The sequence below is a fragment of the Microdochium trichocladiopsis genome, assembly GCF_020744255.1.
Source record: "Microdochium trichocladiopsis strain MPI-CAGE-CH-0230 chromosome Unknown B0I36scaffold_7, whole genome shotgun sequence".
In the NCBI taxonomy this organism is placed as follows: Eukaryota; Fungi; Ascomycota; class Sordariomycetes; order Xylariales; family Microdochiaceae; genus Microdochium; species Microdochium trichocladiopsis.
The window spans coordinates 371,324-385,592 of NW_025763550.1; the positions used below are offsets into that span (position 1 = coordinate 371,324).

The 14,269-nt window shown below is 59.0% G+C and overlaps 6 protein-coding genes across 6 annotated transcripts; all 6 read right to left on the reverse strand.

Moving 5' to 3' along the window:
• Positions 1–395: 395 nt before the first annotated feature.
• Positions 396–2,657, reverse strand: B0I36DRAFT_137015 (major facilitator superfamily domain-containing protein). Its single transcript, XM_046148302.1, has 6 exons — positions 1,907–2,657; positions 1,734–1,746; positions 1,406–1,650; positions 865–1,303; positions 709–779; positions 396–627 (listed from the first exon to the last, which is right to left on the reverse strand). Exons 1-6 carry the CDS (start codon positions 2,461–2,463, stop codon positions 531–533), a joined length of 1,422 nt encoding a protein of 473 aa, XP_046010080.1. The 5' UTR covers positions 2,464–2,657; the 3' UTR covers positions 396–530.
• A 640-nt stretch (positions 2,658–3,297) lies between these two features.
• Positions 3,298–5,474, reverse strand: B0I36DRAFT_375252 (major facilitator superfamily transporter monosaccharide; the record flags this gene model as incomplete). Its single annotated transcript, XM_046160347.1, has 5 exons — positions 3,298–3,376; positions 3,737–4,628; positions 4,706–4,864; positions 4,932–5,330; positions 5,390–5,474. The coding sequence occupies 5 exons, from the start codon at positions 5,472–5,474 to the stop codon at positions 3,298–3,300; spliced, it is 1,614 nt and encodes a 537-aa protein (XP_046010081.1).
• A 40-nt stretch (positions 5,475–5,514) lies between these two features.
• Positions 5,515–6,282, reverse strand: B0I36DRAFT_137047 (uncharacterized protein). Its single transcript, XM_046148303.1, has one exon. The coding sequence runs from the start codon at positions 6,085–6,087 to the stop codon at positions 5,686–5,688; it is 402 nt and encodes a 133-aa protein (XP_046010082.1). The 5' UTR covers positions 6,088–6,282; the 3' UTR covers positions 5,515–5,685.
• Positions 6,283–7,049: 767 nt separating this feature from the next.
• Positions 7,050–8,734, reverse strand: B0I36DRAFT_326809 (thioesterase-like superfamily-domain-containing protein). Its single transcript, XM_046154384.1, has 2 exons — positions 8,328–8,734; positions 7,050–8,206 (listed from the first exon to the last, which is right to left on the reverse strand). The coding sequence occupies exons 1-2, from the start codon at positions 8,437–8,439 to the stop codon at positions 7,263–7,265; spliced, it is 1,056 nt and encodes a 351-aa protein (XP_046010083.1). The 5' UTR covers positions 8,440–8,734; the 3' UTR covers positions 7,050–7,262.
• A 69-nt stretch (positions 8,735–8,803) lies between these two features.
• On the reverse strand, positions 8,804–10,989 carry B0I36DRAFT_326810 (glycosyl hydrolase). Its single transcript, XM_046154385.1, has 4 exons — positions 10,835–10,989; positions 10,618–10,758; positions 9,535–10,563; positions 8,804–9,406 (listed from the first exon to the last, which is right to left on the reverse strand). Exons 2-4 carry the CDS (start codon positions 10,706–10,708, stop codon positions 9,294–9,296), a joined length of 1,233 nt encoding a protein of 410 aa, XP_046010084.1. The 5' UTR covers positions 10,709–10,758; positions 10,835–10,989; the 3' UTR covers positions 8,804–9,293.
• An 879-nt stretch (positions 10,990–11,868) lies between these two features.
• Positions 11,869–12,768, reverse strand: B0I36DRAFT_364512 (uncharacterized protein; the record flags this gene model as incomplete). The annotated part of the gene is made up of 2 exons (XM_046158977.1): positions 11,869–12,199; positions 12,284–12,768. The coding sequence occupies 2 exons, from the start codon at positions 12,766–12,768 to the stop codon at positions 11,869–11,871; spliced, it is 816 nt and encodes a 271-aa protein (XP_046010085.1).
• Positions 12,769–14,269: the final 1,501 nt, after the last annotated feature.

A 14,269-nucleotide genomic window follows, 5' to 3' on the forward strand; every position in this document is an offset into this window, starting at 1 on the left:
ATGTTGGTATTGATCGTCGTCGCAAAAACAGGGGCCGGAGAAGGCGGACTGGCAACAGTGGAGTTGCCGTGGGAATGTCGGCGCAGCCGGGCGATGGTGTATGGGCAAACTCGAAGCGCTGCGGAAGCACAAGGAGGGGGGCACGACGATTGGGGTTGAGTGCGAAGAGCGTATGTTGATGAGACGATACAAGAAAAGAGAGGAAGTCGGGAATGTCCCCTGTGGCCATTGTGAAACGATGCTCAGATGACAAGGCCCAGCAACTTTGGCATCTGCCAGGGTCCGGACTGGCAGCTCCGCCCCACCCACCACCCACGGCTGCATCCGACCAGCCGCATACATGTGCGAGCCGACAGGGACCACCCAACCATTGGATCACTTGCGACACAGGCACGACACGATGGGCAAGCAAGTCTAGTACATGACCACAATGTGCATCAATTAATTGTCATACACCCAAGGGTTATATTTACCTAAGTATAGTACAGTGGTCTTGTCACACAGGATAACACGTCCATGCTACAGCCAAACTACAGCTTCGCAAATGGGTTGCGAGAATGCCTGAATCGGACACCTTCGACAAGCAGAGCGGCGGCGAGGGCCATTGATCCAGCATAGAACATTGCCCTAGACAGCACGATTTGGGGATCTTGTCAGTATGGCCGTGGGCCCATGGTACCGGGCCAATCAAGGGCATTGAGCACTTACGGCCTGTATGCCTGGAAGCCAGCCTCTTGTCCGCCATATGCCGCCAGCAGGTAACCGGCAATGGGTGCTCCCTGCCACCACGAGGCCGCCAAGTATTAGCTGATATTGTTCCAAGTTGCGTAGTCTTTTTGAAGGGAATACCCCTAGCCGACTTACCATGAGATAACCACCAGCCCAGCTCGTGACAATCATGCCCATTGCCACGCCCATCCTCGCAGACCCAAACACGTTGCCCACAACCGTCGGCATGGTCGAGAAGAACCCCCCGTTTGCAAGGCCATTCACCACCACAAACACTGCCAGCGGCGCCAGCGCCACCGACACGGGCCACACCACGAGCATGCTGATGGCGCTCAGCACAAGAGACAGGAAGAGCGCGTTGAGCGGGCCAATCAGGTCGCACAGTACGCCCGACACGATCCTCCCGACCGCGGACGCGAAATTGAAGCCCGCGAGCAGGCCGGCGCCCGTGGCGGACGAGAGGCCGATCGCGTTGGCGTACAGCGGGATGAAGAACGGCGGGACGAGCAGCGGGAAGGTGCCGATCGCACCGGCGAGGAAGACGAGGACGAAGCTGGGGTTCTTGAAGAGTCGCCTTTCCCCAACGCATAGTCACACATGGTCAGCGTATGCCCAGCAGCAGAAATGGAAACAGGAAAAAAAAATAAAAATAAAAAAAAAGGTCAGGGCTACCCACCACTCCACGAATGCACCACCTCGGGGACTCTTTGTCCGCTCCTTGACGAACCACGCTGCCGGCAGTCCCGTGGCCAGACAACTCAGACCCAGGACGCGAAATGACCAGGCCGGGCCGAGTTTGCGGAGCAGCGGGTCGAGGGCGATGCTGAGAACTGCACCGCCGAAGCCGCCGCCGGCAAAAACCATGCCGTTGGCTAGGCCGCGCTTCTTGACGAAATACTGGGCGGGAGTGCTGCTAGTGATCTGCGGTGGCTGTGAGCCTGTCCATTTCTCAACAATGGCTTTGCAGGGATTTCTAAGCAATGGGCTCGGAGGGATTGTCTTACAATGAAGCAAAGCCTGTGATCGTGGAAAGTGACGTCTGTGTCAGTAAACTTTACCCAGAGCATACTAGATCACCTTTCGCCGCACCTCGACCGTCACCCAAACTTCCAAGCAGCTTTCGAACCACAGCCGACCCTGGCATTACAGATGGATGAAGAGAGAGAAGAAGACTCACCCGGAACCCAAACCTCTGAGTACACCCTCCGTAACGAATAGCCCGCCAACACTGCCCTTGCCCTCAGGTCCACCCTCGACGACAAACCCACTCAACACCCCGGAAACCCCAATCATCCCGATGCCCAGCAGCGCCGCCCACTTGACGCTTATCCGCCTCGCGACTCTGGCATTCAACACCGCGACGCTCGCGAGGATCGTGGTCGAGCAGCTGCCCACGAACGACAGCACCGCCGGGCTCGCCAGGCTGCCGTCCTCGGCCGCCAGATGGCCCTGAACGACGCCCCACGAGTAGCTCGTGCCGATGACCCACCACGCCAGCACGGAGCACGCGGCCACGACGACCCAGCCGTATCCGCCCTCGGGGACGGACTGGTCCGCGAGCTGCGAGGCCTGGAGGACCGGGTCGTTGTCGTTGTCGCTGTTGTCGGCGGTGGCGAGATGGGTAGAGGAGCCTGTGGCGTTGCGGTTGGACAGGGGCGGTTGGTGGCGGTTCGATCGCTGGTCCAGCTCGATTGCCGTGGACGTCGACGTTGACAAGGTTGTAGTCGTCGCCATTTTGTAGCGACTGGGAGGCCGACCTTTGTGCTTTCGTATGGTGTTCTACTCTCTCGCAGTATCCCAGCCTTCCCTTCTCTCTGGTTCGACTGTGTACTCGCTGTGGCCCCCGAAACCTTGCCGTAAATCTCTCGAAATACTGTAGCGCTGCACAAGTAGGTGGTGGCTTCCGTCCTTCCACGAGCGGAGCAGACGGAGTTTATATCCTCCTGAATGAGAATTGCGAACAGGAAGTGAGTCGAGGATTTCCCCTCCCGATTCACAGAAATAAGTTTCAGTCGTTGTTGTGCGTGGCAACCTCTGAACGAGACGAAATCTCACACTCTCGGCGAGCCGAGATGGGAAAGCTTACGAACCCACCCTCAAATTAGGCCGGGTCCGGATCAGGTCAAAAGGCGTGCGGCGGCCCCACGTGCGCCCTTCCGATGACCGGGCCGGCCGCTTGTTTGGCGGCGCGGCAGGGGTTAAGTTCGCTTGTAAAGTCGAAATCCAACATCATGGTAAGTGCCCTTGTTCAATATTTTTTTTTTTTAAGAATGGGTTTATTTCCGTCAATTGATTACATCCATGTGCCAGATATCACGTCAGCGTCAGGATCTAAAAGCCCGGCCTTTTTGTGTTGTGTGGGTACGAGTCCTAGCCGACGGCTACGGAGCTTTCTCCCCTGACGGCGGCGGGGACGGGTGGGCACTGCTAGGCCCGAGCCGGTGCTGGTTACACTGAGTCACCCGGCGGGAACAGGCCTCCTTGTTCCTGGACTCTGATGGCGGAGCCTGGCCCTTTCCTTCTTCCGCGTGAGTTCCAACAACGGGCTAGCTTGGTATCTACAGTATTTCACTGGACAGTACGAGAGTAAACGGCAGAGACAGATTTCGTGATCATGATGATGATTTGCGGGTGAATGCAACCGATTCTAAAAGGGGTATCGTGAAAAACCTCGCTCCCCCGTGAGCGCAGCCACTCCCCGGGAGGGTGCGCAAATGCACACTTACACACGTCTAACAGCCCGCCCGCAACCCCCCAATACACACACACACACACACAATACAACTCCCAAGCCCACACATGGAGCAATAGCAGCCATGCTGCTGCGACAGCACCCACCCCCAAGGTGCCCATCTACCTCGCATCGCCCCCAGCAAACAGCCCACCCTGCGCGGCACTGCTATTGTTGTTCTTCTCCACATCCGAGCCGCCGCTGCTCCCGATAGTTGACCCCCGGGCATTGTTCTCCTGGAACGACGTGCGGGCCTTGTCCTCATCCGACGCCGACGCCGACGACTCCTCGTCCAGGATGAGCAGCTCGCCGTTCTTGTCGTACCGGCGGGGCTCGTCGCGCGCGGCCTGCACGACGCTGAAGTAGCCCTTGACGCCGCCGTGGCCCTCGACGCGGTGGAAGATGCAGTCAATCTCCTCGAGCGAGCGGTACGCCGTCTCGGGCCAGAAGAGGTGCACGCAGACAAACATGAAGGCGTTGATGACGGCAAAGATGACGTACGTCTGGTACCCGATGGTCTCGAACGCGACGGGCGTGATCATGACGACAAGGAAGTTGAAGATCCAGTTGGCCGAGGTGGACAGGGCGTTTGCGGGCGCGCGGATGCGCAGGGGCACCACCTCGCTCGGGTACAGCCAGGGGATCCCCAGCCAGCCGAACGCGAAGAAGGTGTTGAAGACGAACAGGAACACGATGGCGGCGATCTGGGTAGACGGCGAGGTCGCAGAGTTGACCCCCGCGAGGACGGCCATCGTGGCCGCCTGGCCCGCCGCGCCGACGAGGAGCAGCTTGCGCCGGCCGACCCGCTCGATGATGAAGACCGCCGGCCACGAGATGAGGAAGTACTCGGTCGCGATGCACGACGCCAGCAGCAGCGCCATGAACTCGGACATGCCCAGGTTGGCGCAGATGACGGGCGCGTAGTAGGTGATCAGGTTGCAACCCGAGATCTGCTGGAACACCTGGCTCATGTAGCCCAGGAGCGCCCGGTGGAAGTTGCGGTCCTTGTTCATGGTGAAGACCTCGCGGAACGAGCCCTTGGACGACTCGAGAGCCGCGACCTTGATGATGTCAAACTCAACCTGGACGCGCTTGTCCTCTGCGGGCAGGTCCGCGAGCGCGGCAAGCACGCCGCGGGCCCCGGCCTCTTTGCCCTTGAGGATAAGCCCTGGTGAGACGGAGTTGGTGTTGTTAGTCGTTTTTCTTCAACTTATAGCGCGCGGCTTCGAAGAAAGATATGCTTACATCTAGGGGACTCGGGTAGACCGCCGACAAACGCGAGGATCCAGAAGCAGAAGAAGCACTGGAATGCCAGCGGGAACCTCCAGGATACAGAGGAACCAACCAAGCTGAAGCCCAGGTCGACCCAGTTGCTGACCATGATTCCACCCGCGATGAGAGCACCTGGACACGGCAATCAGCGACGCCGCACCTTTCCAGCAAATAAATTAGGTGATCCTGCAGTGCTTACCCTCAATCATCACGAGCTTGCCACGCTTGTGAGACTTGGACGTCTCGGCCTGCCACGTAGGAACGGTCGATGTATTCAGGCCATTCCCCACGCCCGTCAAGATCCTGCCAAAGATGAAGTGCGAGAGGGTAAAAGCCGAGGCCTGCAGAGCGGCGCCGACAACCATGATGGACGTGCCGAGGATGATCATCCGCTTCCGGCCGATGGGGTTGCCGATCCAGATGGCCATGATGGCGCCCAGGAAGCAGCCGAGGTTGTAACACGACACCGCGATGCCCTGGTATGTCGACGCCGTGGCGGCCTCTGCCGCCGAGAGCCCCGCCGCGCGCGGGTTGATCGACGGAAACGTCTCGAGGAAGTCGTGCATCGTCAAGATGCCGCCCATCACACCTTGGTCATCTGTACAAGACATTAGTACCACTGAGTACAAACAGGTGGAGGATTAGGGGGGGACATACAGCCAAAGAGGAGGAAGTCAACGCCGGCAATGAAGCTGATGGCATAGTTGAGCTTGTTGCCGCGGAGGCCGAAGAAGTTGCCCATCGTGAGATTCGTGGGGAGGCGTGGTGGCCCGAGTTGTGGGAGTGTGACTAGTTCGTGACCAAACACAGATCGACAAGCGCCTGTCTATCAGAGAATGGAATTCCACAGTCCTTTATACACTCGACTGCGAGAGCCAAGAACCAGCCAGCCCGGGTATTTCCTGCGACTCCTTGGTTTGCGGGCGCCGGTGCGTTCTTGCCCCACGTCATCGCTAGTCCCTGTATCTCCCAAAGTGCCACAAAGTCGATATCTTGGGCCAAGACCGCATTTCCCCAGCGAGTACAGGGGGAGTGGGCCACTGGCCTTGAAAAGTCAGGGTCTGTCCTGGCAAGCAGGCATGCATGCTCGCGCGGGTTGGTCGCTGTGGTTGGGACTGAGGATGGGGACCCCTGCGCTCGGCGAACAAGTCGACCACGGCAGCCGCGGCCGTCCTCGTACGGTGACTATGACGGGGCTGATCTAGGTTTTCTTGTGGAGGTAGATTTTCCCACGGGGCAGCAGTGGGAACATGAGAGACATGGAGATCTGGGGCGTGGGGTGTGTGCGCCAGGTACCACACAATACACAGGAGAACCAAGAACAGCAGCACAACAATTGTGGTCCCGGTTGGCATTCTTGTTCATGACAAGTGGGCACGCTCAGCCATGAGCCAGTCATCGCGAACGGCGCCTATGGCGAGGTTCGTAGGGTTGTCCGCTCTCATGCACGAGAGATAGACGCCCGGGTTACCAGGAAGGGCAAACCGAGGCATCGAGGTGACAGACAGGCACACCGGTGCTTGCTTGGCCCGTCCACCAAGGCCGAATGTCAAGAGTCCTCAAGCACATGCCCCGGTGCTTCGCATCCTTGGCCCGGCCGAGCGGGATGGGCCAGCAGGACGACAACGACGGCTGGGCAGGGTCCACCTGACGTCATGCGGTGGGTAGCATCCCGGGCTTGGCGACAATGAGGCTCACGATGTGGAGTCCAACAGTGGATAAGTTTCGGAACTCGGGAGGGTCACCAGTCGCCGAGCAGGACGGAGGGTGACCGAGTCGCGGTCAGAGGTGATCGGCACTGCAGGCCCTGGGCGGCTGCATCAAGTTGAGCAGTCTCTGCGGCGCTACGTCGGCGGCTCAGGTCTGAGCGCATGTTGCCTCGCTGTGCCGTTCCTGAAAGTTGCCAATCAAGGGGCACTGGCAACCGGGGAGAGGCTTTCGTTGCGCTCTTCTGAAAACACAATGATCAACATGCTGTCGGCCAGCTAGAGACAGCATATGTCCAGAATTGCAAAGACCGGCCAGGAAACCAATAAACTGCATTGCCCTCATCACCCTCCTCAAATTGCTCATGCTTGTAGGCCCGAGTAGTATTGATGTTGCCGTTAACCGCCGAGCGTCTCACCCGCCAAGCAGCCGCACCTCGCCTTTCCCTGTCTGGCTCGCGTGGGGACAACTCTGACGTCTCCGCTGAAAAGTCCCACTGGCTATCGTCGCTTTGACAGTGAAACCCCATGGGCTGAATACTGCGAGCCCACAGCGTCGCCGTACCGCTTGGGTCCTCTCCAGATTCTCTCTCTGCCCCCCCCCCCCCCCCGAGGGGGTCTCTCCGCAGGATATCGGGTGAACACTCTCCCGCAGCAGAAAGTCGATGTCGTGCTCGGGCATGCCATGGCTCTTCAGGAACATGAGGTCGGGCGAGTCCGGATAGATCAAGACGGGTACCGAGTCAATGACCTCGGCCCACGGCCATGGGAACAGACAGCACGATGCGGAACAGGTCAGTCTTTCCCGTATCTGTCCTCTCAGGTCACAGCTTTGTCCTTCTCTTCAGATTGCGCTCTCCTCCCACAATCAGGTTGACATGGTGACATATCGCCACCAAGCCGCCCGCCTCGTCGAGCAGCACAACCTCCATATCCAACCGGCCGTTCCTGATCTGCTTGGCCTCGACACGCATGGAAAGCCACTCGACGCCGCCGCGCCCTGCCAACGACTTCTTGACGTCCAGATTCATAACCACGGTCGGAAACCAGAAGATGTCGTCCTCACGGATCTCATCCTCCTCAGCATATCGCGTCGTGGTGGTTGCCGTGCTCTTCGTCGTGCCCGACCCGCGGTAGGCCTCGACCACATACGGCCACGAATCCGCGACATACCCCAGGGAGACATTGTTGAATCGCGAACCCGGCTCGGCGAGGCGCAGCCAGACGTCAATGACACTCTTCCTGAGCTGGCCCGCGCGGGGGAAGTAGTACTCCATGTTGTGCAGGGCCCGCCGCTCCAGCCCGCCCAGCTTGTCCGGGATCCGCATGCGGGCCCAGGTGCGGTCCTGGTCCCGCGACAGGGCCGCGAGATCGGGTCTCTGTGGTTTGGGCACCCTCGTCGTGTCGGCAAAGTCGTACCCCGTGGGCAGCGTGATGCCCCTTTCGATTTCGAGGCTGCCGCAGTTGAAGTACGCCACTACCTGTCTCCTCGACGGGGGAGGTTTGCCCGAGATTGCTGCCCCTGCTGATGGTGGTAACGTAAGATGCGGTGCCTGGTCCGGCTGCAGGCTGCCCTGATACAAAGCGACGTGCAAGGTCGAGAGCCGCCGGCCCAGCTTGACCTCCTCCACCACGATGACAGCCGGGCCGACCTCTGTGCGGCTGGTGAACTCAAAGTGAGCGGTGATGATGTCTGCCTGGCCGCGGGCTTTGAGATGGGCAGCGGCCGCGCTCATCAGGCATGACGCCACGTATCCGCCGTTAGGCACTGTTTGATCTAGACTGTTAGATGAAGGGGTCTTGAAGCTTTGCCGTCGCGGTTCGAGCCCCAAAGACACGGGAATGAGCCGCTTGGGACAAAGAGCAGAGAGTAGGGGGAAATCACTTGCCAGTCCCGTTGCTGAAGCTCTGCACCAGCTCGGCATGGTAGGTCGCATGACCTAGCGGCCTTACTGCCGTGGCTGTGTACAATGACACCGAACCTGGTGGCCGTGAGTCCATACGGGACTTTTGTGCCACAATCTTCCGGGTGCGAGATGTGTGTGCGATGCTTGGCGTGATTCCGTCCTTGTCGGCGTGCCAGCTTCGAAGTCTTGACGAAGTATCGAGCCCAGACACCGGCTCAGCCCAAGTAGCCCGCCTAGGTCGAGATGCACCAACAGCTCTCGCGCTTTGCTGTGACGTGAGGAATTTGAGCGTGTCACTTGTCTGTCGGGCCAAGTGTTACCCAGCCAGAGCACGATTGTTGCGACGGTGACGATGTGCGTGAGGAGCGTCTGTAGCTGGATACGCGCAGTTGTACAGAGGTGCCTGAGCCTCGGCACCAGCAACAGTGGGTGGCACCCGCATCAGGCGGTAGTGCATTCCCCCACACGCACGCTGCCAGGGCGCAAATGCGGGGAGCCGACTCCACAGTGGTCTTCAACTAGAATATGCTATTTTCAAGACTGGCATCCCAAAGGCAAGACATGTCCGTGTTCAACCTCGCCATTGCCTCGCGAGAGACAATCTCTGTCTATTCATTTCTATGCTGTATGTCTCATTCCATATGTTCGCTCTATCGGTCCTGGCTCTCGGCATATGTCACCCAAAAGTGGTTATGCCCTGCATTGTACAGGAGGTGCTGATATAATCTCGCCGCTGTTGTATATGTGCTGCGTCGTCAATGCAAGAGTATGGCAGGGAATATATGCGTATATGTCCAGCTATGTGCATCGTGGACCGAGTCGTGTTCATCCGCTTGGAGACGGCGGGAATTAAGACGGCGATTTCCGCCCACTTGCCCGATCTCGTTGCGTGCATGGAGGGATCTGCTTCGTTCGGGGAAGAATCTGGCTGGTCTCCAGCTTCCTTGCTCAAGCACCGTCAATGTATGGCCACTCGTCGCGGTCGAAGCGCAGCTTGTTCCAGCCAAAGAGGAACCCCTTGCGCGTGTCGTCTACCTTGTCGCGCGCCATGTCGTACCGTGCTGCAGGCAACAGTCACAGTCAGTCAGTCCATCCATCCATCATGGTCAAACCCAACACCGGCCACTTCAAAAAAAAAAAAAAAAAAAAAAAAAAAAAAGAAAGAAAGAAAGAAGATCGCACGACTTACCGTAGTGATAGTACAAGATCAGACCGGCCTCCGGATCGTCAAGAACACCCTGGCCGCCAGGCGCAAAGATCTCGTCGTGGCTCGCGAGTACCACGGTCCCCCCATTCTCCGTCAGGCAGTCCCTGCCCTCCCTGTCCACATAACCCCCTCCTGGCCGCCGAGAACGACACACCACGACGCGGTACGCCTGGTCGTACCTCATCCACTGCAGCTGGCCCGTCTGCGGGCTGTGCTCGGGACAGCAGCGCCCGGACGAGTAGAAGAGGTAGTACCACCCCTTGCGCGCGAAGATGTAGGCCGCCTCGGTCTGGTCGCGCGGCTGCACGGCCGTGGTGTTGCGCTCGAGATGCGTCATCAGGCTCATGGCGTTGTCGGCCAGCTTGAAGGGCGGGTTCGCCAGGGGCACCTGGAAGAGGCCCTCCTGGTACGAGCCAAACGTGAGCAGGTGCTGCTGCTGCCGCTGTCCAGTTGTGCCGTCCCGAGCGGCGGTGGTCGAGTTGACGGTGAGCAGGGCGGCGTCGAGCACATTGTACTTCATGGCCCACGTGATGTTGAGCCGTCCCTGGCGGACCCAGCTCTTTGGCTCAAGGGTGTCGGATGTCTGCACGACAATGCTGGCGTCGTGGAAGGGACTCGACGACTCCGGGTGACTAACGCCCACCGTCGAGTAGTCAAAGTGCTGGTTGTGGAACATGGCCCACGTGTTCCCGACCCTGTGCACCGAGGGCGCGCCGCCCTGCTCGTCGAGGGTGTCGCCCTGGTACTCCCAGGGCCCGTACAAGGAATCCGCGGTCCATGTAGAGCCGTGCTGGGCGCGGGTGGTGAGGAGGAAAAGCTTCCCGTCGTCCCGCCGGACCAAGGTCGGGTCCAGAGTGACATAAATTGCGTTGTTTGGGATGACGCCCTTGATGGACTCTGGATTCGGCCATCTCAGAGACCCTGCGTAGCCGTCGCCGGTGTATCCATCATCATCATCCTCATCATTATTGCCGGCTCCTCCTCCACCGCCGCCGCCACTGTTGCCGCCCTCTGCATTGCTGTCAGACTGAGTCCTCGCTGGCCGAGTGAGTCCGATCGACAGACCTAGGATGAGGGCGATGATGCAGAGACTGGCAAGGCTCGCAATCACCCACTTCTTGCGCCTGCTCCACAGGAGCGGCCATGCTGTTTTCATGCTGCCAATCAGCAGTGTCTCACCTGGCCATGTCGTGTGAGCCGGGCGTGCTGGTGGGGGGAAGGCCTTGTCAGCACAGTCGGGATTTCAAGGCCAATGTTCTAGTCCTCAAACCCAGAGCCGTACCTCGGTCGTCGTTGCAGCAATTGCAGAATCAGAAGTCGAAAGGGGACAAGGCAAAGCGGTGCGAGAACATAATACTATGGTAGAGCCGTTGTCGAACAGTGGCACGCCGCGGCTACGGGAGCCTAGAGCCGGTGGTGCAAAAGCCGTTGGCACAGGCGCCAAGGAAGTCCAGTCTGGGAAAACGAAACATCATGCAACGCGCGCCATAACTAGGGCTCAGCAGTTGCAGGATAGGCGGGCTCAGGGGGCGCCATTGGTGGAGACGCTCCGTACGGTTGGCACCACGCACATCCCTGTAATTTAAGGGCCCAAGGGCGTCTGGCTGCGTAGATAAGCTTAAACTTCAAGAGCCCAGGCCCCGTCGGGGATTCTTTCATGAGGTAAAGATTTTCCAAGAACGGCGGCAATCCTAAGCCTGAGAGCACATCTTTGGACAGGCCGAGTCTGGATTCTCCAACCCGCGGCCAGAGCTGCGGCTCAAGGGGGAATGCGCGAGCTGAGTCTGGCGTCGAGGTTCGTACTGACCCGTTAGATAAGCCAAGCCGCTGATCCGTCCGCCTCTTGTCTGCTTGAAACGAGAAGTCGTTGTTGCGGACCCGGGTGGACCTGGAAAGCTGGACCCTGCGGATGCCAGGCACTTTTATGTACGAGCCTGGCCCCGGCGCAAGGAGGGCATCACTACTTCATTTGGGGTTGGATGATAGCAAAAGCATAGGGACCACTGCAGTGCATCACTCTCAACCGTGGCGCCTGCCAATGTTGTAGCCATTTTTCTGGGCCGTGACATGGATCTCGTAAAAGGCAGATCTCTTCTCCGCTGGAAACGCTATAGACGCTATTAACTCCAGTTTTCGTCATTGAGATGTCACCTCAATTCCGCCCTGCGGACCGAGCAATGTATCAACCCTCGGCGCCCGGGTCTCCCCACTGAATAGCCCAGATATAAGTGCTAGCCCACAGAAAGCAGTCGGTAAAATATGCTCAGTTGATCTCATCTGCACTTGCATAACCAAGACCCGCGCCCCAATTATTTACTACTTGGCCTGCCTGATCACAAAGATGGCGTTGCCCGCCGACGGGCCCTGGACCCCAAGCCTGCTCTTCAGGAAACACCACTTCTTGCCGGAGAGGTCGCCGAACCAGGCGCCCGCACACTCGCTGTTCCCGGAGCAGGTGTTGATGCACTGGTACACGGTGGCGGCGGTGGTGCTGGCCAGGTCGGTCGTCCCGGACGACGGGTTGTTGCCGTTGTAGTCGACGTTGCACACGACCAGGAACGAGTCTCCCCCGTTGGCCACGGGCTCGGTGTAGAGCGTGCCGTTGCCGGCGGGGCAGGTGAGCGGATCGGGGGCAGGCGGATAACTACTAAAAAGCATGTACAAGTCAGTATTGCCCTATTATCTAGCGTATGCACGACACAAACTGCGGATATCTGTCTGCCAAACTGACCTCGGCGTTGCACCACTGCTCACGCTGCTGGGTTTCTTTGAGGAGAGGCCGACCCCGAGGCCAACGCCCAGGCCGATCCCCAATATCACCAGCAGCGGGCCGATGATGCACCAGAACACGCGCCTCCGCACACCCAGGATGGTCTTGGGCGACGATGCTGCTGCTGCCGCGGACTTGTCCCCCTCCGACGCTGGATATGGATCCCGCTGCGACACGCTGGTCCAGCCTGCCTGGGAGTCCGGGTAGGCGCTGGTCGGTCGGTCGCTGGGTGGCGGTGGCGGGTATGCCCACTGCTGCTGATCCCATTGTTGATGATGATGCTGATGCTGCTGATGCGGATGGTCGTAGTAGCGCGGCTCCGGGACCACTTCTGGCAGTGACGGCGGTGAGACCACTTCTGGGTATTGCGAGCTGTAGTCGACGTGCTGTAGTCCCGAGGCGGCGTCCGCGTGGCCGCCGCCATGCTTCATGTCCCGGTCCGACATGGTTCTTTGGTGGCCAAGCCCCTAGGGCGCCCGATACTACAATTTGTGGTCTTGTTCCTGCGAAAGCGTGTGTCGACCAGGCGATCACGGCCGGGTCGAGTCCCCGGATGTACAAAGCTTGGCAGGGCGATGGGGGATTTGGGTAGGAGCCAACCCAACTACACAAGCCAAGCAAGCTGACACCAAAGAGACGCCGGGTCTAGTCGGTGGTGTTGCTGGTGATGAGCTTCTTTGCCAGCACAGCCCTTGGTGGTCGCAGTTGTCGATGTGGCCCAGGTATATATCCCTGCAACCTTGTGGTGAACGAATGGCACGAAATCAAACGAGGTCGAAAGAAAAAGCAGGTCGCTGGTAATTCCAAAGTCGTGAAGTGAAGCCTGAGGCACGGGAGTGGTAGGAAACAAAGGAACAAAGAGCCAGGCACAGGCACGCAATTCGCGCAAGAAGTGAGAGAGAGAGAGTGTGTGTCTGCGTGTCTGTGTGTGGCCGCCGCGGAATCGTCCTCCTGTTCAAGTCTAAAGTCTATTCAGCCGCCACCCACGCCAGCCGCTGGATGGTGGTTGCATGGCAGGGATCCTCGTCCGCGTGCACAATGTCATGAACAAGGGGCGGGGCTCCCAGTCGTTGAACTGCGCTACTGATGGCCAGTCACAAACTTGGCAGGGCTTGGAGGGGCCTTTCCAGTCCTTGTCTCACAACCGTGCTGTGGCTGTAGTGCTTACGCCAGCCATTAATCTCCGCTACTGAGAGAAACGGCAACGCGACGTCGCGCACGAGGAGAACCGCGCCAGCTGTGGGCGGAACAGCCTGCATGAACTGCAAATAGTGTATGAGTATTCTGGCAAAAATGCAAGGCATGATGCTCAATCATGGGCTTGGCTCGCGACAGGCACTATGTAGCGACAGCCTCTGGCAGGATACTAGGCGAGGTTGACGACTGAGACCCCCCGGGAGCAGCCGAAAGACATCTGCTGGTGCGAGCTAAACGTGCGTAAGGACCGCCGTCCCCCTATTGGATCGCAACTGTGGCTCCTGCAACAATATGCCACTGCCCTGTCGGCTGTTACTCAGCCCTCGTATAGTTCCACCAATCTCTCGTAAGCCAGCGGCAGAAAGATGCGTCGTCCTGCATGCACGTCAGAGGCCGCATTCCATCTTCGAAACACGAGCAGAGCAGGGCCGGGGTACCCACGACTCCAGGCACGAAAAGATGACAGAGACAAAGTTAAAGAAGCTTTGCGGCACAAAATGGACTCGCGCTGGTTGCGATGATGATTGGGTTGCGGGGACCTCGCGCCTAGTAGGACTTTAGATGGCAAGCAGCGGCTAAGGCCACACTACTTTTGTCGAGGCCTCCTTCAGCGTATGAAAAGCCCCGAAGGCGGCGGAAAGGATGCACTACCCTACAGGCGGGGTACTCCAACGTTACAAGGCGCGCACAATGCCAACCCCATCTGGCATCGGCAGCTGTCTGCTTTTGGAGGCCGCCATGCAGCAGAGA